This window comes from Lagenorhynchus albirostris, chromosome 15 (genome assembly GCF_949774975.1).
Source record: "Lagenorhynchus albirostris chromosome 15, mLagAlb1.1, whole genome shotgun sequence".
In the NCBI taxonomy this organism is placed as follows: Eukaryota; Metazoa; Chordata; class Mammalia; order Artiodactyla; family Delphinidae; genus Lagenorhynchus; species Lagenorhynchus albirostris.
Genome location: NC_083109.1, coordinates 81,476,452 through 81,501,635, shown reverse-complemented (window position 1 = coordinate 81,501,635; position 25,184 = coordinate 81,476,452). Strand labels below are relative to the sequence as shown.

The 25,184-nt window shown below is 43.7% G+C and overlaps 1 protein-coding gene across 5 annotated transcripts; it reads right to left on the bottom strand.

The window, feature by feature from the left end:
* Positions 1–952: 952 nt before the first annotated feature.
* TRIM4 (tripartite motif containing 4) lies at positions 953–23,952 on the bottom strand. Of its 5 annotated transcripts, none has more exons than XM_060123495.1 (7): positions 23,351–23,952; positions 16,612–16,707; positions 15,690–15,920; positions 14,676–14,698; positions 14,312–14,409; positions 7,488–7,733; positions 953–1,126 (listed from the first exon to the last, which is right to left on the bottom strand). In XM_060123495.1, the coding sequence occupies exons 1-7, from the start codon at positions 23,741–23,743 to the stop codon at positions 1,056–1,058; spliced, it is 1,158 nt and encodes a 385-aa protein (XP_059979478.1). In that variant the 5' UTR covers positions 23,744–23,952; the 3' UTR covers positions 953–1,055. The 5 variants fall into 5 exon arrangements, with proteins under 5 accessions (XP_059979478.1, XP_059979479.1, XP_059979480.1 ...); XM_060123496.1 differs by lacking the exon at positions 953–1,126 and adding an exon at positions 3,000–3,364; XM_060123497.1 differs by lacking the exon at positions 953–1,126 and having other exon boundaries at positions 4,665–7,733; positions 23,252–23,952.
* Between the last annotated feature and the right edge of the window lie 1,232 nt (positions 23,953–25,184).

Sequence of the window (25,184 nt, the reverse complement as noted above, 5' to 3'; positions counted from 1 at the left end):
AGAGGACCTATGTCAGCTGAGGCAAACTGGGGACACTAAATATATGGCATCAGGGATTCCCACCCAAAGGACACATCCTGAATCTCTTCTGGAAACTATTACTCAAGATGCCAGTTAGACTTGCATTGTGCATGAGATAAGCATTCCCAAAGGGCTTTGCTTGAAGTTTGTTTGTAGGGGTCAGGGGGCTGAGATATTTTGAGGACTGTGGCTCTGAAGATAACATGGGAATATCTTCTCCAAGGGCCAATTAGCCATGGAGAGAAACAATTCCTAGAGTCCCTGGCTTGTTTTTCATCCTGGAACCCAGATCACTCTTGCCCCTTTCCCTCCAACCCTTTGGAGAAGACAATCTGAGAAAGATATAGTCTCTATTGCCCACGGGAGCCTGTGGAGGTTTCCCTCTGTGCCATATCATAGGGAAAAAGTCAAGGAATGGAGGCAGGCGATTACCACTAGTACTTCCCACCCTCGCTGTTGGTCATACTCCAATTTTATAGACTACATTCATAGGACATGTCCAAAGACTTCAGATACAGAAGTAAGAAAAGAAAGTGATGTATCTATACATCTCCTCCTTATTTACTCCCATCTCAGTCTTATGCCCTGCTCTCTTCTCCATTAAAGGATCTATTGAGCTATTCTTTGCTCTCTATCTCAACTCAGATACTAAAATGTCTTATTTCACTGAGTTTATCTTGTTGTTTATTCTTTGAGTAGATTCAGCGTATCATCACTTTCCTCAAAACTTCTGTCTAGGGCTTCCCTGGTGGCGCAGTGGTTAAGAGTCCGCCTGCCGATGCAGGGGACATGGGTTCGTGCCCCGGTCCGGGAAGATCCCGCGTGCCGCGGAGCGGCTGGGCCCGTGAGCCATGGCCAATGAGCCTGCGCGTCCGGAGCCTGTGCTCCACAATCGGAGAGGCCACAACAAAACAAAACAAAACTTCTAATGATTTACTTGGTGCTCTCAGTCTTGCCAGAATATAATATCCCTCTAGTTAAAGCAGTTATGGCATTTATATAATGCATTAATTTATTTGACCAATATTTGATGATCATCTGCTAAGTTCCAAGCACTGCACTGTGTACAGTGACAAGCAAGCATGGTCCCTTCCCCCAGGGGGACCTAGAAATGGAACAGATAAATAAACAAATATACTATATTGGGTTAATAATTTGCATTAAGCAATACTCTTCAAATGCCAATGACATTAAAACAAAACTTCTACTATCTTAAGGGAAGGGTGTGGAATCACAGCAATGGCTAGGGTAGAACTAATCTCAGAACCAGCTAGAGCCAGTTACTTGAATCATGTCAATGCCTTCTTTTTCCATCTCTCATCTTGGCTTGGGTCTCTGTTTTGATCTCATTCTCTCAGGCATTTTTAGATGCAGGGTACCCATACAGCTGGAAGCTCTGATGCCATACTTTTGGCTTGAAATCTAATACTCCTCCACCCCCAGTTGCAAAAACTCCAGGGAAGAAATCTGTTCAACGGTTTAGCCCTGTGGCCACACCTTGGAGCAATCACTGTGTGCCAAAGCCTGCAGTGAAAGGATAGACTTCCCTGGGACACGTGCCCATCTCTTGCAGGAGTTGGAGAGGGAGGGTGGTGATAGAATAAGAAAAACATGGATTTGGGGAACCTTCCCTGGTGGTCCAGTGGATAAGACTCCACGCTCCCAATGCAGGGAGCCCGGGTTCGAGCCCTCGTCGGGGAACTAGATCCCACATGCGTGCCGTAACTAAGTCCACATGCCACAACTAAGACCCGGTGCAGCCAAAATAAATAAACAAATACTTTTAGAAAAAGGAAAAACATGGATTTGGAATGGATTTGGAATGGCGTAATATTAGAAAGAAAGTGTGGTTGTGAAGGGGTGACTTTAGCAGAAGTAGGGAAGGAGTGCATGACAGACAAAACAATGCATGTCCACTGCTGAACTATGATGAAGAAGAATTTACTATGCTAGAGTAAAACAGGGAGGTCACTGCAGTAAACCAGGTCATAAGGGAAAGCCTCTTTTAAAAAACGGCAACTAAGCTAAGATCTCTAAATTGAGGTAAGGGTTATCCAGGAAATTGAAAGTGAAAAGAAGTCCAGAGACGTCAAAGACGTGCAAAATCCTTAAGCTGAGAAAATTCTTGATGTAATTAAGGAGCTGAAAGGAAGCCAGTATGACAGTAGGTGCAATGAAGAGCAAAGTAGGAGAAGCCATGATGGATATAAGCATGAGGCAGGCGAGGGGGAGAGAGAGAGAGAGGGAGAAAGGAAGAAGGAAGGAAGATGGAATAAAGAAAGAAAGGAGGGGGATGGAGGAGGAAGGAAGAGAAGAAAGAGAAAGGGAAAGAAGGGAGGGAGGGAAGGGAAGGGAAGGGAAAGGAGGAAAGCAAGGTCTAGTAAATTTTATTCAAAGTAGAATGTGAGTTCTTAGAAAGTTTTAAAGTAAGGAAGCATCGGGCTTCCCTGCTGGCGCAGTGGTTGAGAGTCCGCCTGCCGATGCAGGGGAAACGGGTTCGTGCCCGGATCCGGGAAGATCCCACATGCCGCGGAGCAGCTGGGCCCGTGAGGCATGGTCGCTGAGCCTCCGCGTCCTGAGCCTGTGCTCCGCAACGGGAGAGGCCACAACAGTGAGGGGCCCGCGTACCGCAAAAAAAAAAAGTGGATCCATTTAGAGAGAAACACACTCCACAGACAGAGTGTGGGCCATCTCAGAAGTCAAGAGCGGCACCAGGGTATGGGGTTGTCAGTTTTTATAGGGGTGGGTAATTTCATAGGCTAATGAGTGGGAGGGGCATCCCAGCTGTTTTGGGGAAGGGGTGGGGATTTCCAGGAATTGGGCCAGCGCCCAGTTACTCATGGTCAGCCTCGGAACTGTCATGGCACCTGTGGGTGTGTCATTTAGCATGCTGATGTGCTACCATGAGGCTCAAAGTCTAGTGGAAGTCGACTCATCTGCCATCTTGGACCTCAGGCTATGTCATTCTTTTATGCCCTGCCCCCTTCCCTCCTGTTTCAGTTGCAGCACGTAGGATCTAGTTCCCTGACCAGGGATCAAACCCAGGCCCCCTGCATTGGGAGCAGACTCTTAGTCAATGGACCACCAGGGAAGTCCCAATCCAGGGGAAAAGACTTTAGCAGAACCTTATCCAGGGCCACACAGTGTGGGTGGCTTACAGCACCAATGCATGTACCCACCAGCTCTGGGGGCTGGGGGGTGCAAGCTAGATTGAAATCTGAGGTGGCCAAGATCACCTCAAGAAAGTGCAGGCTAGACAGTGGTTGCCAAACTATCTTCTGGGGGGTCTTCAGTGCTGCTCCCAGAGCTAAAGTTCCTGCGGTAGAGGACTGTGTTCAGTAGCCTATGATAAACCATAATGGAAAAGAATATTTAAAAAAGAGAGAGAATGTATATATATATATATATATATATATACACACACACATATATATTATATATATGTATATATATATACACACACATGTGTATGTATGTATACATAAATACATGAATCACTTTGCTGTACAGCAGTAAATTGTAAATCATTGTAAAACATTGTAAATCAACTATACTTCAATAAAAAATAAAGTTTCTGTGGTGAAATGAACTTAAGAAATGGTGAATAAATACCCCTCCGAAAGAGTCATATAACACACTAATAGAGTAAAGGCTCAGAGAAACTAAGTAAAATAGGAAACTGACTGGGACACATTTATTCTCAATCCTGTTTGTACATCAGAAGCATCAGAAGAGTTTATTTTTAACCAATACAACAACTGGGTCCCATTCCATACCTGAAGAGATGAGAGACAGTCCAATATCAAGACCCAAAATAGAGGCAAAAAATTGTTAATCAGATGGGTAGAAGAGAAAAAATTTTTTCTCAGTAAAAGATGCAAGTTCTTTGCAATAATAAGTAGTGATGGAAACCAGAATGTGTCACCCCAAAATATGCCTCTTTGACATAAAAATCATTTTGAGCTGAAGGCAATTAAGAGGCAGCAAACCCAGAAACCCTAAAGGCAGGATATAAATTCTTCTTTTACCGGAGACAGACTCAGCCCAGAGGCAGTGCCAAAAGAATCTGCAAACACACACTGACCCATTTGTTTCCACACATAGAGTTACCCTCACACAGTCTGCCACCCTTGGAAGACTAAAACTGCTTACCTTTGTCCTATCATCTCTCCACAATTTTATTGTTCTTTGTCGAAGATACTATGAAAGCCAGAATTCTAAGCCAAGGCTTTGAGTTAGTATTCATTTTATGTTTCTCCCGCATGATGTGTTGCATGTGTTAAACTTTTTCTTGTTAATCTTTCTTTTCGTTAGAGTCCCAGCTGAAAACCTCAGATAAGTAGAGGCAAAGTTTTACCTCCGTTATAGTAGTATAAAGGGAGGCTTATGAAGGCCTTTTCTTTGAGAAAAGAGGAAAAGGTTTGGAATCACTGCCATCAGAAGATGTAAAAAGGAATTTAAGACCAAGCTTGTTTACCAAGCAGCCCAAAGAGCCTACTCGAAGTCAGAGAACAAGTCTTTGTAGCAGAACCAACCAACCTGGTTCAACAGCCCAGAAAGAAGAGTGGAGGAAAGGTACTAATGAGTTTCCCAAGGACTGGAAATTAACAATGTAGGTATTGTCGACAAAAAACTAATCGATCTAAGAAGGAAATGGAAAATTTTATTCGAGCCAAATTTGAGGATTATAATCCAGGAAGAGTATCTGAGAACCATTCCACCCGTTAGAAGTCAAGGCACAGTTATACAAGTTTTTTGAGATGGGGGCTGTACATCAAATGACATATTAATGACAGTTTACATCGGATCTAAGCACCATGTGACCCCTTATCAAGAAGGAATGTTATCTTCGAGGGAGCTGTCCTGTTGATGCTAGGAGAATGCTGCTCTTTATGGTTGAGCAGGTATTTCTGCTGATGGGGGAGGTTTGGTCGATGCATAATGCAGACACACGATGCACAGTGCAGGGACACAGACCAATGGGCAGAGAAAATTTTTTTATGTTTAAATTTTTCTTGTCCTGCCATAAAATATGAATATTATTTCACAGTACTGAAGGAAGTCCTGATGGGCATGTGTGTTAAATTCCTAAGTTCCACAAACTGGGTGGCTTAAAACAACAGAAATTTACTGTCTCACAGTTCTGGAGGCCAGAAGTCTGAAATGAGGGTGTTTGCAGGGCCATGATCCCTCAGAAGCTTCTAGGGGAGGATTCTTCTTTGCCTTTTCCAGCATCTAGCAGCCCCAGGCGTTCATTGGCTTGTGACAGCATAACTCCAGCCTCTCCCATAGCCATCTTCCCTCTGTGTCCTCACATGGCATTTCTGTGTATGTAAGTGTATGTGTGTGTGTACAAAATTCCCTCTAAGGATACTAGTGATATTGGATTAGGTCCCACCCTAATGGCCTCATGTTAATTTCCAGATAAGGTCACATTCACAGCTAGGACTTCAACATATCTTTTTCTCTGGAGGACAGAATTCATTCAACTCATAACAGCAAGGATCTTGGAGAGTTAAGGAGAACTCAGCAGAAATCACTGAATGAGGGCGATTGCTCCAGCTGCAAAGGAAGACAAGCCAGGATGGGCTGGGACACAGGACGGGGAGGAGGGATTAGGGAGGGTACTGGAAGTTTTGTAAGAAGCTGCCAGAAAGCCTATTGCAAGTCTGGGAGGAGACACATTAAAATGTTAGTGGTGGTGGGATTATCAATAACTTTAATTTTCTTCACGCTTTTTATATGTTCCAAAGTTTCTATAATAAGTACGTGATTTTATAACCAGAGAGAAACATTCATTATTTTTCAAATAACTCTCCAGTAACAGTCACAAACCTCTGAGTGCATACAATCTAGCGCAGGAAGGTAAAGAGAGGAGGACACTCACGCAGGGTAAAAACATGTAACAAAATAAAAACCTGAAACAAAGGCGTTGGAGACCACAATCAGCATTCAGTAAGTGCTCACGTAGGTGAGCGTAAGGTGAACGTAGAGTAGCAAAGACCAGGACTTTCCTCTCAGATCTAGATTCAATCCCAACATGCCCATTTGACAGCTGGGCAGGACTGAGCAAATTAATCTCAAGGTTTGTTTTTTCTTTTGTAAAGACAGGATTTTAATTTCCATCTCATTTCCATCTCTGTTGCAAGAGTCACGTGGGAGCATTATGTGAAGAGGCTAGCACAGTGTAAATACTTAACAAGGGTTTCCCAACATTGTCAGGATGACGTTAATAACCTTGTGCACACAGTATACGACTCTGACGAATGGAGAGCATAATGAACCCTTGAGGGCAGAGACACGGTCAGGTGAAGAGTAACAACACAGGCAGAGCAGGGGAAGACTGCCTCAATTTTCCAATCCAAGAAGTGAGGAATATCAGTACTTACTGGAAAGAAGAGGAATTACATGACTAAACAGAAAGGGATTCTATAAAGCGGTCAATTTCAGGAAGAAAAGTGAGACAGGCCTGTACTGTGAGATGTCCAAGCTATGCGCCTAGAGCACCGGTTAGGATACTTCAGCCTGCAAGTGACCAGAAGGCAACTAGACTGCCTTATACAATAAAGAAGCAATAATCTCATATAACAAGAAATTCATGATTAGGGAAATTCCGACCATTTCATGATGCCAACAAAGACCACATTTCTCCTCCTTTTTCCACGGTTACTGTGCTCCTCTCAGTTCCAGTATACCTACTAACATCAGGAGAGGGGCTGTGTCTTCCCAAACATCTCTTTCTAAAAAGCTAAAAAACTTTCCTCAGAGGCACCTTGGAGAATTTCTCACCCCGCCTCGCTGGCCAGAAGCCCCTCCTATGGGCCTGTGTCTCCCTGAGGCATGTGGAGGGCACATCCTGAGCAGTGCATTTAGGAAGAACCAGAGGAGAAGGAGAGAAAGTGGGCCAAGTGGCTACTGGAGAGATACCCAGCAGGGTCTCCCACATCTGTCTATGCACATGATGTCCAGGGGGGCTGAACAAAATGTGAAGTTGGAATCTGAATGGACAGAATTGAGGGACCACCCAGGATGGATTTATATATGAAGTCAAAGATGAGGGCCAAGGGATGTATGTCCCTGGGCTGGGGCACAAGGCAAAGATTCTTGGGCAGGAGAAGAACAGCCTCATTTCCCGCCAGTTGCTGGTGGGATGACTAAAGATGCTAATGGACTCAACCAGAAAAACGGCCGGAGACGTGAGATGGAAGGACAGGAAAAAGTGTACAGGTGTTCTCCATCCGCAGCACTGTAGAATGAGATTTCCCCAGCCCTGTGATCTAGGAAAACTCCCACCCGGTGAAGAGCTGGCTCTAGCTTGGTAGGCCTCACAGAGATGTCTGTCAGGGGCCAATAGCCAGCAGAACTCCAACAAAGAGCCCAGATTCCCATGCGGGGGGACATTGTTGAACCACCAGTAATCCCCATGATGTCCTCCCGACACAACCCCACAGCAACCTCCAGGCTACCTTGGTGCTCAACTTCCCAGTAATGTTTCCCTGAAGTGAAAACGTTTTTTCCCAAAACGCAGGGTAAGTGCTGAAATCTCTCCACAAAGTCTGCGGTCCTCTGAGGATTCCTCCATCCAGTAAAGTAGCTCCACGCGGTAGAAAACAGTGGCCAAGAACTGGCTGATTCTCCATTTTTCACATATCTCCCTTCCTGGGAGAAGACAAGTTTGGGATAAGCAGTGTCCTCAGCTAGATTTACAGCCACTGCAGAGAAAATGAGAGCTGAGATCAGTAATGCAAGAGCTTACCACCAACCCTCCTCCAGAAACACCCGTCTGTTCCAGCTTCAGTGCCATCCTTCTCCTATCACATACTGTTAGGGATAAGACGACTCATTGTCCTTCAACTGACCGTCAGCTGGGCCTAACAGGCCATAGTGTGTGTTAGTAACCTGAAATCTTCATTCCCCTTCTGCTTTCAAAGACTATGATCTAGAAAATGGGGAGCCCATTATTTCATGGCCCCAAGTCTTCACCACCAGCATAAAATTTGGAGAAACAGTAACAAATACTGCCTTGTTGAATCAGGACCAGAACCAAAGCTGTCGACTGGCTGGTTCTTTGTACAGGAACACACAGATATCATCACTAACAAGGTATCTCTTTACTGATTCCAGCTGTTCACTGGGCATCTCTGCAAGCCTCCAGCAGGTAACTCAAAACCAAATTCAGAGCATCCCAAGTCCCCTTCCACTCTCGAGACTAATCCTCCCTCACATGCAGACTTCTTGTTTTCTATGTTCTCTAAGGTCGAATAATATTAGCTCCACCCAAACACTCACATTTGGAAATCTTAAGGTTATTTGATTCTTCTTTCCCTCTGACCCTCGGTGGCTAATTAATCACCAAGTCCTATCAATTCTACCTCTGAAATACCACTCAGGTTCTTTTCTTCCTCTCCTTTCCCATCGCCATTGTCTTCACTCGGACCTTCTGCATCTTTCACTGTAACTGTGTCTATAACTTCCTCCCTGGCCTGCCTCCAACTTCTCTTCCCTCCCAGACTCTCCATGTCTCTTTAGTTTGCTGAGAGTTGTGTTTTCTTTTCTTTTGTTTTTTTAATCAGAAATGAATGTTAGATTTTTTTTTTATTTAGCATCATCATTGGAGTATAATTGCTTTACAATGTTGTGTTAGTTGCTGCTGTATAACAAAGTGAATCAGCTATACATATACATATATCCCCATATCCCCTCCCTCTTGCGTCTCCCTCCCACCCTTCTAGGTGGTCACAAAGCACTGAGCTGATCTCCCTGTGCTATGCGGCTGCTTCCCACTAGCTATCTATTTTATGTTTGGTAGAGTATATATGTCAGTGCCACTCCCTCACTTCATCCCAGCTTACCCTTCCCCCTCCCCGTGTCCTCAAGTCCTGAATGTTAGATTTTGACAAGGACTTTTTCTGCAACTACTAGGTGATCAAATAGTTTTCCTTTTTTTAATTTGCTAACGTCGTGAATTATATTGACTTTCAAATGTTAAACCAAACCTGCTTTTCTACAATAAACCCCATTTGGTTGTGATGTATTATACATTGTTGAATTCAAGTTGCTAAAATTTTCTTTAGAATTTTTCTATGTTCATGAGGGACACTGATCTATTCTCTTCTCTTATAATGTCTTTGTCTGATTTTACTATCATGGTAATGCAGGCCTCATAGAACAAACTGGGAATAGTCTCTTCAATTTTTTGTTAAGAGTTTACGTAGAATAAATATTTTTTAAACGTTTGGTGAAATCACCAGTGAAGCCATTTGGGAAGGTTTCTAACATGAATTTCTTTAATAGAAATAAGGTTATTCCAGCTATCTATTTTTTCTTGAGTCAGCTTTAGTCACTTGAGTCTTTTAAGGACTTTGTCCATTTCATCTATGTTGTCTGACATATCAGCATAAAGTTGCTTGTAATATTCCCTTATTATCCTTTTAATATCTATAGAATTTGTAGTGATGATGCCTCTCTCATTCTTAATACTAGTGATGTATCTGGTCATTCTGCTTAAAGTATCTCAATAAAATTGATATTCTCAAAGAAAGAGCTTTTGGTTCCACTAACATTTCTTTTGTTTTCTGTATTCTATTGCAATGATTTATGCTCTGATTTTTATTATTTCCATTCTTCCATTTTGGGGGGCTTTATTTGCTCTTCTTTTTCTAGTGTCTTAAGGTAGATACAGATGTCACTGATTTAAGAACTTTCTTCTTTTATAATATAGGTGATTAGTGCTATACGTTTCCCTGTGTCGCTTTAGCTGTATCCCACAAATTCTGAAATGTTGTGTTTTCCTTTTCATTCAGTTCAAAGTATCAACACTCTCTACTTCCCTTTTGATTTCACCTTTAATTCATGGGTTATTGAGAAGTGTGTCATTTAGTTTCCTAACATTTGGGGAACTTCCAAGGATTTTTTTTTTTAACTGATTTCGAACTCAAATGCATTGGGGTCAGAGAACACACTTTGTATGGCTTGAATCCTTTTGAATACTGATATGTCTCATGGCCCACCCTGTTCTACCTTAGAAAATGTTCCATGTACAGTCAAAAAGAATATGTACTCTGTTTTTGTTTGGGGCAGTATTCTGTAAATAACAGGGTGGTCAAGTTGGTTGACACTGCTATTCAAATTCATAGTGTTATTCAGTCTACTATATCCTTACTGATTTTCTGCCTACTTGTTCTAAAAATTATTTTTAAAAGGTACTGAAAATTCCAGCTATAATTGTGGATTTGCCTGTTTCTCCTGGCAGCTCTATTAATTTTTGCTTAATATATTTTGAAGCTCTGTTATTAGGTGTATAAATGTTTAGAACTGTTATGTCCTCCTGATAAAACGACTCCTTAATCATTAGCACTTGACTTTATCTCTGGTAATAGTCCTTGCTCTGAAATCTTCTTGATATTAATATAACCATTCCAGATTTCCTTTGACTAACGTTAGCATGGTATAGCTTTTTCCATTGTTTTACTTTTAACATATATGGGTCTTTATATTTAATGTGCGTTCCTTGCAGCATATAGTTGGGTCTTGCGTTTTTTTATCCAATCCAACCAGTCTCTCCCTTCTGATTAGGACCATTTATACTTAATATGATTATTAATATGATTAGGTTTGTGTCTATCATCTTGTTATGTTTTCTATTTGTCCTATTCTTTTTTCCTCTTTTTTGCCTTCTTTCTGATTAACCAAGTATTCTTATGATTCCACTTCATCTCCTTTGTTGACTTATTAGTTACAACTCTTTTATCTTAGTGATTGCCGTAAGGTTTATAATATACACCTTTAACTTAACAGCCTACCTTCAAGACATATTATACCACTTCACATATAAGAATTGTATAATACGGACTTACCTGGTGGTCCAGTGGTTAAGAATCCACCTTCCAATGCAGGGAACATGGGTTCGATCCCTGGTCGGGGAACTAAGATCCCACATGCCACAGGGCAACTAAGCCCATGCACTGCAACTACTGAGCCCACGTGCTCTAGAGCCCACGCACCACAACTAGAGAGAAGCCCGCTCGCCTCAATTAAGCGCCTGCACACCGCACTAAGACCCGACACAGCCAAATAAACAAATACTTTAAAACAAAGAACTATGTAATGGTATACTTCTATTTCTCCCCTCCCAACGTTCATGCTATTATTGTTGTGCATTTTACTTGTAAATACGTTATAAACTCTACAATATGTTCTTTTCTGTCTGTTTAAACAGTCAATTACTGTATTTGTCAGGGTTCTCCAGAGAAATAGAACCAATAAGATGTACGTGTATAGAGAAAGAGATTATAAGGAATTGTTTCATGTGATTATGGTGACTGGCAAGTCCAAATCCATTGTGTGTGACAGAAGGCTTACAACCCAGGGAAAAGTGATGTTCCAGTTCAAAGGCCACAAGGCAGGAAGAACCAAAGCTGCAGATGGAGTCCTAAGGCAGTCTGCTGTAGAATTCCCTCTTGTTCAGGGTGAAAAGTCAGCCTTTTGTTCTATTCAGGACTGCAACTGATTAGATTAGGCCCACCAGCATTATGGAGAGCAATCTGCTTTACTCAAGTTTCCTGGGGTTTTTTTTTTTGCAGTACGCGGGCCTCTCACTGTTGTGGCCTCTCCCGTTGCGGAGGACAGGCTCTGGACGTGCAGGCTCAGCGGCCATGGCTCACGGGCCCAGCCGCTCCACGGCATGTGGGATCCTCCCAGACTGGGGCACGAACCCGTGTCCCCTGCATCAGCAGGAGGACTCTCAACCACTGTGCCACTGGGGAAGCCCAAGTTTCCTGATTTAAATATTAATCTCATCCCAAAACACTCTTACTGTCACAACAACACCTGAAATAATGTTTGACCAAATATCTGGGCACCTTGTGCCCCAGTCAAATTAACACATAAATTAGCCATCCCTATTACCTTTTAATGAGATTTAAGTAATGACAGAAGTACCTATTTCTTTATGTCATTACCATTTCAGAAAATGTTTTACTCCTTTGTGTAGATCTGACTTCCATCTGGTATCATTTTCCTTCTGCTTAAAGGACTTCCTCTAACATTTCTTGCAGTGTTGGTCTGATAAACTCTTTCTGGTTTTGGATATCAGCAAACATCTTTGTTTCACTTTGTTTTTGAAGGGTATTTTTGCCAGGAATAAAAGTCTGGGTTAACAGTTATTTTCTTTCATTCCTTTAAAGATTTTGTTCACTTGCATTGCTTTCAATGAGTAATGTGATGTCATCTTTATCTTTGTTCCACTGTAACATGTCCTTTTCAACTTGCTGCATTTAAAATTTTCTCTTTATCACTGGTTTTGGTGTAGTTTTCATCATGCTTAGGATTTGCTGAGTTTCTTGGATCTGTGTACTTATAGTTTCCATCAACTTTGGGAAGTTGTCGGTCATTATTTCTTCAAATGTTTTTTCTGTCTAATCCCCATCCCACTCCTCTCCCTGAGGGGTACCAGTGACCAGACACAAGTCTGCATGAAAATGACCCACAGCTCACTGATGCTATTTTCATTTTTTAAGTTTTTTTCTCTGTGTTTCATTCTGCATAGTTTCCACTGCTCTATCTTTTCAAGCTCACTAAGCTTTTCTTCTGCAATGACCCATCAACCCCAACCAGCTTGTTCTTCATCTCAGTTACAGTAGTTTTCATCTCTAGAAGTTTGTCTGAGATTTTTTTATATCTTCCATGTCCCCATATGCCTCTTTACAAAATAGCTACAATAACTGTATTAATGTTCTTCTATGCTTATTCTAGCGTCAAGGTAAATCCTGGATCAGTTTCAATTGATTATTCTCCTCATCATGGGTCATGTTTTCCTATCTTTTTGCCTGCCTAGTAAACTTTGATTGGATGCCAGGCATTGTGGTCTTACATTGTTGGGTACTCATTTTTTAAATTCCTATCCATCTTGTTGAGCTTTGTTCTGGGATGCAGTTACTTGGAAATAATTTCATCCTTTTGGGTCTTATTTCATGATTTGTAAAGTGGGTCCAAAGCAGTGCTCAGTGTAGGGTTAATTATTCCCCACTAATGAGGCAAGATTTTCCTGAGTACTCTACCCAGTACCCCACAAATTAAGAGTTTTCCAGAGGCTGGTAGGAACAGGCATTGTTCCTGGCCCTGTGTGAACACCAGGAACTGTTTCTTCTACTCATTTTGGAAATTTCCTTCCTCAAACTCGGTTAGTTCTTCACAAGCATGTACTGATCAGCATTCTGCTGAATGTTCACGGCGTGTCTCTGTAGATCACCTGGGTTCTCTCTCTGTCCAGCTCTCTCCTCTCCAGTACTCTGTCCAGTGCTCTGTAAACGCTCAGTGCTTTGTTCTCCCTGGACTCTCAGCTCCACTCCTCAACTCAGGAAGTCCACCTGGCTCCACCTCTGTTACCCTCTCTGAGGTGGGCTGGAAACTCTCTCAAGGCTGTAGGCTGGGGCCATCATAGAGCGCACCTCATTTGTTTCACATTTCCCATGGATCACTGGCCTTCACTGCCTGAGGTCCAGTGTTTTAAAAACTGCTGCTTTATGTATTGTCTGTTTTGGGTTTGTTTTGTTTTTTTTTTGGTCAACTAAGTTTCAGGAGTAAATCCAGGCCCTGTTACTGCATTTTAGCTGGAAGTAGACATCCACAACATGATGCTTAATCAGGTACATGCACATGAGAATTGAGTGCATACCTTTACATCACGTACATGCCTTGGTACTTCTCTGGAGATCTAATAAGTTTATCTTCAGTCTTTCCTACACTCATCTTCTCAAACTCAGTTCCTGCCTTTCCCCATACGCACCTTATGGTTGAGTCACATCAGATACCCTCTCCTCCATTTTCTCCACACCTTAGCTCATGCTGCCGCCTCTGCCTGGAACAGGATTCCCTCATTTTCCACTTGGCAAACTGATACTCATCCTTCAAATTCCCAAACAACTGTCATCACCTCTGCTGTGAAAACTTTCCCACTTCACCCCCAACAGAGGTCTTCCTCTGTAGTTTTGCAGTATTTTATTCATACCACTGATAAACACTGGATCCCACTGTATTACAGTAAAGTGATACGTGTCTGTCTCTCCAATTTGTAAGCAAATAGGTCTTTTTCTTTTTGTATCACAAGTACCTTATAACACACAGTATGTGTTAAATGGATGTTTCTTGAATGAAGCATATATCCATTTATTCCTAAGTACTTATTACCATTTTCCTGGCCCTCCTGTCAGCTGCATGCTCTGTTTTCTCTTTCCTTTCCAGACTTCTCTCATTCATTCTCTGAGCTCCAACTCCCAGAAATTCTGCTCACCTTGAAATCGCTTCAGCATTTCCTTCATCATTGGTAGCCGGCACACAGTCTTCACCTTTAGAACTTCAAAGGAATAGTTCACATCCTGGTTCTCACACCTAAGAGAAGTGCAGAAGGCTGCTCTGCTTAGGAGACAACTAGGACACCCAAGACCCCCAACTCCCAACTGAAGGTTCAAATCCCAAAGCTCAGACTACTTCTCTCCCACTCCTCCTGGCAAAAGTGAACAGTGGAACTCCTCCCCGACAACCCCCTCACGTCAACGTCCACACTGATCTATGGAGCCCAGGCCTCATTTCCCCTCTGCTTGGCCTGTATCTTTACCATTCTCCTCAAGCCCCCATAAGAAGGCAAGATTTTGTACCTGGTCAACACATCTTTTGGATTCTGTGAAGAGAAGAAAGAAATAAGTTATGTACCTTCCCCTAGAGATCTGTTACTCAACTTTGTGAGCAGGTATTTTTCTGTCAGTTGCTTTTATTAACGTCACATATGCTCTCATGCTGTCAAACCCAATGCATTAACACAATGTAGTCTTTGTTTCATGTGACCCCTCTGAACTATTTCACAATGTTGACCAATCCTTTCCTTGAAGCCCTCCTCTTTCTCCTTTGGCACTATGACATTAGCTCTCTCCTGGCTTTTTGCTTACTTCTCCGTCTACACTCTTTCAATCACAGACAAATGTTAGTGAGGATGTGGTGGGAATATAAAATGGGAAAAGGCAGTTTCTTTAAAAGTTGAATATAAATATAGCATACAGCCTAGCACAGAGAGAAATGAAAACATATGTCCACACAAAGAATGACAGACAAATGTTAAAGCAGCATCCTTCCTAATAACCAAAAGGTGGTAACAACCCAAATGTCCATCAACTGGTGAACAGATATAAAAATGTGGCATATTCTACAATGGAATACTATTCTGGAATTTAAAAAAGGGATGCAAATACAATACTAATATATGCTACAACATGAATGAACCTCAAAAACATTACACTAAATGAAAGAATCCATATACAAAAGAAATGTGTTATTTCAAAGATTCTGCTATAGTATATCTTTAGATATGAAATTGGAACTTCACTGCTCAGTCAAATTGTAAAAGTTCTAGACAGTTCTTGGAATCTAAGTATCTCATATTACCTGAGCTCATCAGGCCTAAATTTCACATTAATTTCCTTTGAAAGATGAATTTTTGACTCTTTAATTGTATAATAAAAATAATAACACAACAGCAACACAGAGAAAACACGTCTTCTACTAAACCCACTCACCAGGAAGGACATTCAGTTCTAAAGGCAAGAGGGAGTTCAGTTAGGGATGTTAAATAACAACTCTGTAAAGACAAAGACTACGCCCTTCCCTGCCGGTCTCACCTGGAGCAGCTCCAAGGTGGAGCTCTGGCTCTTCTCCCCCACCTCGAAGATGAGCTTCTTCATGGAAGTGATCATTTGATTGAGCCTTAATGTGTTCTCATTCTGTTTCTTCTTTGTCTCTTCTTCTTCTTGGCTCAGTCTCTTAAGAAACAATTGCTCTTCTTCAGCCAGGAAGACGTGCAGCTTTGCAAACTCCGCACTGACTCTCGTTCGCTTATTCTTCATCTTCTCCTATAGCCACAGGGGACTAGCTCAGTCCTTGTTCTGCCTGGTCCTTCCTCCTAAATTCCTTGCACATGACTCCCTAACAACCCATGATCCTTCCATCCAAATCACCTCCTCCAGAAAAGTTCCTGCCCAGCCCCTACAAATTTCCCCTACTCCTTTCTTTACACCTACTTGATATCTTTGTACTAGTCTATATAGTATTAGTTCATTCTTTGTAACATCTGAGTCTCTGCTATGATAGCAATGCCTTGTTTGTACACTTTTTAAACTAAAATGCACTTGCACATCTATTATTTAATTTAGCCCTCAGATCACCTACCATTTAGTTAAATCTTAGATGTGCACATGTGCGCCCACATCATGCCTCCCAACTAGACTAGCATCTCTGGAAGCAAAGTCCATTTGCTTTCCACAGTGCCACAGACCCAAATCAACTCCAATGTAGGAAGCCAACCTAGGGAGAAAGCAGGAAAGAAAGGAACACTACCCTTGAGATATGAGGATGAAGTGTGTAGAACTCATGTTGCCCAAAGACACAGGTCAGTAGAGGTAGATTCTTCCTGTTCTATCACCTTATGTGAAAGGGGCCTAACAAGTGGTGAGATCCACAAGCTCTTCCCAGCGAAAGCCCTTGAGTGGCCTCAGACTGAAAGGACTCAAGGGCAAGAAATACCCAACCAACTTCTGCTCTTACCTTCCACTCTGCAGCATTCTTCACTTCCATGTCCTGTAAATGCATGGCTTTATTCATCTTGGCTGTCAGACTATGTTGAGTCTTCAGAAGTTTTTCCTGTCAGCAGAAACACGCATAAGTAAGAAATCATCTCTCCCAGCATCTTCCTTGTTCAAGAGCTAAAAGTCACCTAATTCAAACAGGGGATGAGATTGAGAAAATGCTGAAGATGACTACAGGCTAATGCATAAGAATCATTCTGGGGCTTCCCTGGTGGCGCTGTGGTTGAGAGTCCGCCTGCCAATGCAGGGGACACGGGTTCGTGCCCTAGTCCGGGAAGATCCCACATGCCGCGGAGCGGCTGGGCCCGTAAGCCATGGCCGCTGAGCCTGAGCATCCGGAGCCTGTGCTCCGCAACACAGAGAGAGGCCACAACAGTGAGAGGCCCGCATACCACAAAAAAAAAAAAAAAAAAAAAGAATTATTCTGTTCTAAAATCATCATAATACAATATAGAGTATGCCTATTAAATAGACAAAAATTTAAAATTGTTAGAAGATTAATAAATGCCTAGTCCTGGCAAGGGAAAAGGCCTCTGGCACCATAATAGTAGGAGAGTAAAGGTCCCATCTTTTTGAAGAACAACTGGCAGGATTTAACAAAATTTAAAATATGCATAATCCTATTTCTAATAATATCCAACAAAAAAACACTAGCAAAAATAATATGTATAGGAATGTTAACTGCAGCATTATTCACTACCCATCAATGTGAAATCATTAAATTATGGTATATTGATACTCTACATCAATTTCAGGTAGCTCTCTATATAATTCCGTTTTGAAAAGAACAAATATACATGTGTCTGTGCAAATGTGTGCGTTTGTATCTGAACAGAGGGAAAATCTGGAAGGGTATATACCTAAGTATTATTAACACTGCTTATCTCTGGGGAATAGGAATGGCTTGAAAGTTGGAGGGGGAGGACTAGAAATTTTATAAATCTCTGTTTTGTTTGAATTTCTACAAGAGGCACATATTCTTTTTATAATTAGAAAAAAACAAGCTATTAAAAAAATTGAGTCGATCAGAAGGAACACAGTGGGCTGCAGAGGGGAAGCACGTAACAGCAGAATCTCAGGGATGACCTTAGAGACAGAGGCAGACAGGTTAGAGACACGCACAAATCACTGTCAAATCTGATGTATGTGTGAAGGCTGTCATGAGATAAATAGCTCCTTTGAATGTGACGAAGATTTTTCTTTAAGCTTTCAAATATATTTGAAATAGAACTTTTCAGTTTTTAAAAGCCCTTAACAATTTTCAGTATGTATGAATTTTCCTGTTTCATTACCTAAGCTTTTTTGTATCTTGCCACAGTTGGGCTCTTATAGTGGTCCCCTGAGTAAACTTGGTAACGTTCTGGGAGTAGAAAACTTCTCCCCTGCAATAACAGAGACTGCCACGAAGTGGCAGGACGGCAACACAAGCATTTCAAAGCTGGGTAGACGTACCAAAGTTTAAAAATCACTCTCTTCATTTAACATCAGACAATTGTGTGTATATAAAACTATAATAAAAGAGCAGACATTTGTACCATGAAGACATTTGCTGACTTGTGATCATGTAGTTCAAACGACATGAAACTTCAAATCAGGTCTGAGTTTCAGTCTAGACCTTCACAAACTAGCCATGGATCTGTGGTCAAGTCAGCCACACACATTTTCTGGGCCACAGCTGCCTTACCTAGAAGATGAAGACAACTAGACTAGATGGTCTTTTCTTAAACACCATCCCAGCACTTAGGTTCTGTGAATTTCAGTCACTGTAACCTCTGTATCCAATCCAAGCAGGGAGGTCTACCTCCAAAATACATATCAAATCTGCCTATCTGCCGTCCCCAGTCACCTCCTAGTTCAAGCCACCTCCTGTCTACACAACTACAATAACCTCATGACTGGGCTCCCTACTTCCAATCTTGTCCTTCTCTTATCCAGCGTCCACAGAGAAGCCAGCATAATCTTCTAAAGACCAGTCAGATCATGTCAGTCCCCTGCTTAAGATTCTCCATTGCTTTCCCGCATCACTAAGAAAATTCAAACACCTTGCGGTCCAACATAACCCCCCTCTTGTCTGCATCTCCCAGCTCGTGCTGCTTTCCCCCTTGCTCGTGATGCTCCAGGTGTACAGGTCTTTCAGTTCCATTGACAGGTCCTGCTCTTCCCAGCCTCACGGTCTTTGAATTTGCTATCCGCTGCCTGGGATGTTCTTCCCACAGTTCCTCAGATGGCTGATTCCTCATCCATCAAGTCTCAACTGAAATGTCATCTCCTCAGAGGAGGCTACCGTGTTCCCTTATTAAAGCCCGTGTCGCTTCTCTGGCACTATCTTTCTTTCACAGCACATATCATTATCTGCGGTCATTTACTTGTCCGTGGTGTGCCTCTCACCCCCACCCCAGCCAGACTGTAAGCCCCATGGTCTTTTCACCACTGTCTGCCCAGTGCTGAGTCTGGTACTGTAGTACAGCAAGTGACACAAAACAGGTGGTTCAAGAAATACTGAGTATCTGTTAAATGAGTTAATAGCAATGAAGGGATTAGCTCCCAGAGTCACAGACTAAACATTGGCTTGAGGGAAAGAAGAGCTGTGCCTGGAAGCCTCTTCCAGGCAGAGTTTGCTCCCTGAAGCTTAGGACGCTATTCTCTTTCTCTGTTCTCTTTTTCTCTCCAACCACCAATGACTCCATTAAAGACAACTTCTGCTCTGAAAGATTTTTTTGAGATTCCCTCTGTGAAGATACTAAGACGTAGGTCCATGGTCCTCTATCCTATCTGTACACTAGAATCACCTAGTGAATTTTTAAACAATGCTGATGCCAAGGGCCCCACCAACTGAATCAAACACTCACAGGGGTTGGGGGTAGTATTGCTTAAAAGTGCTTCCAGGTGTATCCTGAGCCACTGGTGGGGCCCAAGAGGGTGAGCAGAGTGGACTAGGAATTCATCAAAGCAGGTTTCCCGGATGCAGTACTCAGGGGCTCAGATCCTCAGAGAAATCATCTAGCACACTGTCTGCAGGGCTCAGGTGTGGGCATAGGATGGGGGATATTTTCCATGGATTTAGGGAACTCCAAACTTTTAAGTCACAGTGCACCCACCTGAGTATGTGCTTGCAATAGGATGGTGGAAACAGAATTGCTCCACCCAAGAGCAACTTCATGTTTTTCTAGCTAGCTTGGGGTGGTGTGGAGATGGATAAACTGAGCAGCGATGAAGCAGAGGAGGGTGCAGAAAAAGACAGACAACGGGCAATTGTGCCTAATGACCTGACTCCGGAACACCTGGCCAGTCAACCTCATGACATTCAACCCTCCCCAGCGTTACTCTCACCCACTCCCTACCTGTTGGCCCGTTTTTGTTTAATCCTGAAATCCCACCTCTTCCGATTAGTCTTCTCAGTTAGATTAGCTGTAGCAGAGTGACAAGTGACATGGGCTATAGGAATTAGAGGAACTCAGTCCAAGCTTAGCCACTTCCTAGCTTCTGTGACCTTGGGTAAGTGGTCTCACATCTCTGGGCCTCAGCTGCCTCATCTACAAAATGGGGAAAACAGAATCCATCCGACAGGGCTGCTATGGAAATTTAAAAATTACTGTACGAAAAATGCTTAGAACTGTCAGTGATGCATAAGTAATCAACACCTGATAGCTATCATTAATATTATGATTATTGCCAAAGGTTGAAGCTTTAAGGGTTATTTTCCCCTTTCATACCTAACCACTTACAATTGCCTCAGCCCTCCCCCATAAATTTTTTGGGGGGGTCTTTTGGGGGTTTTTTTCCAGCCGTGCAGTGTAGCATGAGGGATCTTAGTTCCCAGACCAGAGATCGAACCCACGCCCCCTTCAGTGGAAGCGCGGAGTCTTAACCACTAGATCGCCAGGGAAGTCCCATATATTTTCTCTTCCATTTCTCTGATGGGTCCTTTCCATCTCTTTTGCTGGCTACTAAGCATTGGTGTTTCCCAAGCTTCTCTTCATGCCCCTCTTTTTTTTTACCTTTTATGTGGTCCCTCCCGGAAAATCTAATCAGCTTACTTCTTCTAAGACTTCAAGGGTAGGCTGATGATTCTAATCTAAAATACTGTGTTTCTAGCTTCCTATGCCCCCTGCCTCTTGTCCCTCTTCCTTGGACTTCCTGTCACAGTTACTTTATTCTCAACATGTCCCAAATAAGCACCAGATATCCAGACTGCCGTCCTAGACTCCTCTCTCTCCCCGACCCATCAGTTCCCATTAGTCACAATGTCATTCAGCTCCAGCTCATCATAACTCCATGCCCTCCTCTTCTCCATCACCCCTGCCCTGCACTAATTCAGGCCCTTACTACCTCTTGCTTGAAGTAGTGCAACAGCAGCCCAATTGGTCTTCTCCATTCATCCCCGTGGATGCCACAATGAACTTTCTAAAACAAAAGAACTGATCATGTCATCTCCTGCCTTAAAATCCTTCAATGATCCCCATTCCCTGGAAGAGAAAGCTCAGTCTTCTCAGTATGGTCAACAAGATCCCCCACAACATGAACCCTGCCTCTGTCTTCAGCCTCAACTCCCACCATCCTCCCTGCCATGCGCTACCCTCCTGAAGCACAGAGCGACCTCTGGTCTTCTTATTTATCACATGCTATTCCACGTTGCCACACTACTGAATATGCTGTTCCCTTGGCCTGAACATCCTCTCCCCTACCTTGCTGTACTCATCCGTCAAGAGTGGACTCATGTTCCACTCCTCTGTGAAGGCGATCCTCACTCCTGTCTGATCACTCTAACCTCAGACCTTCTGTGTGTTGGTACAAACGTCAATAACTCTCACACACACTGAAATTACAGGACTACATGCTTATGCCCCATACAAGACAAGGCCCATGTCTTTCTCATCAATTTACGTCCAGATTCTAGAACAATGACTAGCATACAGGAAGCACCGATAAAGGTTACTGAATAAAAAAAAGAATGTACACTTTCTAGTCTAACTTTGCATCTGTTTCCTGTTTGTAGTCAGCTGATAAAACTGTACAGCATTTCACAGTTTACAGTACACTTTAACTTGTATCATTAAATTCATGTTTTCAACAAGTACTTACTAGATACCAATTCAGATGGAGACCACCGGAGTGACACCGTCAGTAATGGAAGGGGGTGGGGCTACTCTGGAAAGGATGATCAAGGAAGGTCTTCAAGCTAAAGTCTAAAAGGATCTAAAGGATGGAAGGTATGAGTAGAGAGTGAACAGGCTTGAAACAAAAGCAAGAAGGCCAGTGTGGCTGGACCAGAATATGATAAACCGATTTATTTGACTGAAGCTTCTTAACCCATAAGATAAGGCAGAACAGATAATCTCCAAATTCAAACATTAAGTGATTTTCCCAATTGATGAAGGAAGCTAGTAAAATCCAGACTCATCCCTACAAGCCAGGTTTTTCCCAAATCATTAGTTGTCTATGACATCTGTAGGTATAAACCCGTACTGTCCAATACAGCATCCATTAGCCATGTGAGCTCCTGAAATGTGGACAGTCCGAACTGATGTGTGTAAATGTAAAGTACACAGATTTCAAAGACTTATCATGAAAAAAAAAGGTAAAATATCTCATTGATAATTTTTTATATCAATCAATATTGAATGAATGTTCATTGCAGCACTATTTACAACAGCCAGAGCATGGAAGCAACCTAAATGTCCATCAACAGAGGAACGGACAAAGATGTGGTACATACGTACAATGGACTATCACTCAGCCATAAAAAGGAACGAAATTGTGCCATTTGCAGAGGCATGGATGGACCTAGAGACTGACATACAGAGTGAAGTAAGTCAGAAAGAAAAAAATAAGTATCGTATATTATTGCATATATGTGGAATCTAGAAAAATAGTATAGATGAACTTATTTTCGAAGCAGAAATAGAGGCACAGACGTAGAGAACAAACGTATGGATACCAAGAGGGTAAGGGGGGTGGGATGAACTGAGAGATTGGAAATGACATATATACACTACTATGTATAAAATAGATAACTAATGAGAACCTACTGTATAGCACAGGGAACTCTACTCGGTGCTCTGTGGTGACCTAAATGGGAAAGAAATCCAAAAAAGAGGGGACAGATGTATCCGTATAGCTGATTCACTTTGCTGTACAGCAGAACCTAACACAACATTGTAAAGCAACTATACTCCAAAATGTGTATGTGAAATCACACTATCTGTGCCCATCCAAGTCAGAGAACAGCTGTAAGAAGAACCTGAGTTCTCCATTTTCTGATTATATTTTGTTTCATTTTCACAATAAAGAGGAAACAGAATGAGCTTTAAGAAAAAAAATCAATGTTGAATGATATTTTTGATAATTGGATTAAATAAATTATTAAAATTAACATCACCTGTTTCTTTTTACCACTAGAAAAAATTTTAATAACATATGTGGCTCGTATTTTTGTTTCTATTGGACAGCACTGGTGTATAACCTCTCAGGATAACCGTCTTAAACTAGAAGCTCCCGGAAGCCAGTCCCTTGAAAATTCTGCGGTGATGACTGAGCCTTGCACCGGCCCTCCCAATCCCAGTTTTAACTCCAGCTCTGAGATCCGTGAGTAGCTTAACTTTTCTGAGCCTGGTGGGGATAGGATGGGGGTTCATGCTTCCAACGTGAACAGTAAACGTTCCCAGGCAATACCGGCAGCCCCGTAAGGGCCGGCTCACCCGGTAGCTCGCGAAGGCCTCGTCGACGGGGGCCATGGTGTGGGCCTGGTGCTCCTGGGACTCCCTGCACACCAAGCACACGAGCCGCTGATCGTCCTCGCAGAAGAGCCGCAGCGGCTCCCAATGGCGGCCGCATAGGCCGTGGGGCGCGGGGCCCAGGCGCCGGCGCCGCATCCTCTCCGTCAGCCTGGCCAGGGCCCAGTTGGGCCGCATCGCAGCGGGCGCCGACGGCTGCCGGCACTCGGGGCAGGGAACCGGGCTGCCGCTCGGCGCCCAGCTGCGGCGCAGGCAGCCGCGGCAGAAGTTGTGGCCGCACTCGATGGACACCGGGTCCTCGAAATAGTCGAGGCAGATGGAGCAGGTCAGCTCCTCCTGGAAGTCCTCGGCCTCCATGCTGCTCCTCGGCCCCAGAGCCGGAGTCGTGGTTGGATGAGAGGTCTGCAGGCTGCGGGTGGTGGCCTTTGGACCCGCGGCCACCGCCTCCAGCGGGAGGGAAAAGTGCAGCCTCTTCCGGGGCTCGGCACCCAGCGGGGCCGCGCAACCGCTGGGCGGCGGTCCCTTCCCACGCGTACTGAGACAGCCAACCCCGCGAACCTCCGGGTTTCCTCGCGAGGGCTGCGCGCTAGGCGTGACGGGACTGCGGGCTGCAACTGGACGAACAGTAGAGATGCGGAAGTCCCCCCAAGAAGCCTAGAGAGGCCTCGAGGAGCCCGTAGTTCGGGGGACGCGCCGGAATGCGACGACTGCGCAGCTGCAGCAGCTGCTGGTGAAGCAAAACGGTTAGGCGCTCGTTAACTTCGTCTGGCCTTCAGGTTTGCGGGGTGAGGTCAGTGTTCGCCGTCCGCTCCGGAAGATTTAGGCTCTGGAGTCCTAGGCGAGCTGCTGCCCAGAAGGGCGTTCCAGGCGGGCAGCAGCCTAGCGGCAGAACGGCCAGAAGAACGAGGCGCATCTGTGCAGCCGGGCCTGGAGTGCGGTTAAGGAGGCGCCGTGCCCCGTAGGCTGGCTCTTCTTGAAGTCTCTCCTTTTTCTTTCAGCCTCATTCTCCAGGAGAGGAAGCCGTTCTTGTCCTCCAACCCCAGGGTCTAGTTGAGTGTTTAGAAAGGCAGGATTTCTGGCTCCCCACACGAAGCCCACCAACTTGAAGCCCACAAGCTCTCCTGGAGTTCGAGGATTCAGGCGAACTGCAGAGCCAGTTTTCTACGAGGCGACCAGGGAAGGGAGTGTTTAGCCCCACGACCTAGTGGGGAGCTGTCTGATCACTCTGCACTCTGATTTCCCTCTCTTTCTTCCCCAGCACAAGAGACACACCAGGTAGAGGAAGCCCATTCTTAGAGCAGGGGCCTCACTCATCCAGTGCAGATAGAGGGTCTAATAATTAAGTTAGGGGAAAGAATCTAGGGTTAGATGGTCTTCCCCAGGTTTGAGACTTCCCACCAGTATTTTAGGTGATTCAGTGCGGAGGAGGACTGTCGGCTAAAGGATGCTCTAAGCCAGCTCTGGGTGATCTGCTATGAGCGGCTGTCATCCTATATGCTGGGAAGGAGCAGATCCTGTAGCTGCTGGTGCTGGAGCAGTTCCTGACCGTCCTACCTGAGAAGGTCAACACCAGGTTGTGAGAGCAGTACCTGGAGAGTGGAGCTGAAGCTGTAGTTGTTCTGAGGACATTGTGAAAAAACTTATAGCACCGGGAGAGTGGTGGGAAGGAAATCAGGTGTTTTAAGTTAAGATTCAGAAGCACAGATGCATTGCATTTTGGTACCCAGCTTGAAGACGGCAACCGTTTTGCTATCCCAAGGCACATCCATTGAGGTTTTCAACAAGCAGTGTGCTTGCC

Coding starts and splice junctions, on each gene's coding strand:
- TRIM4 (XM_060123497.1), bottom strand. CDS start 23,743: ATGGAGGCCGAGGACTTCCAGGAGGAGCTGACCTGCTCCATCTGCCTC. Junction 16,708..23,251: donor TCCCCACCAGGCTCAGAAAA/GTTAAGCTACTC, acceptor TTCTGCTGACAG/GAAAAACTTCTGAAGACTCA. Junction 14,699..15,689: donor CCACCTTGGAGCTGCTCCAG/GTGAGACCGGCA, acceptor TTCTCTTCACAG/AATCCAAAAGATGTGTTGAC.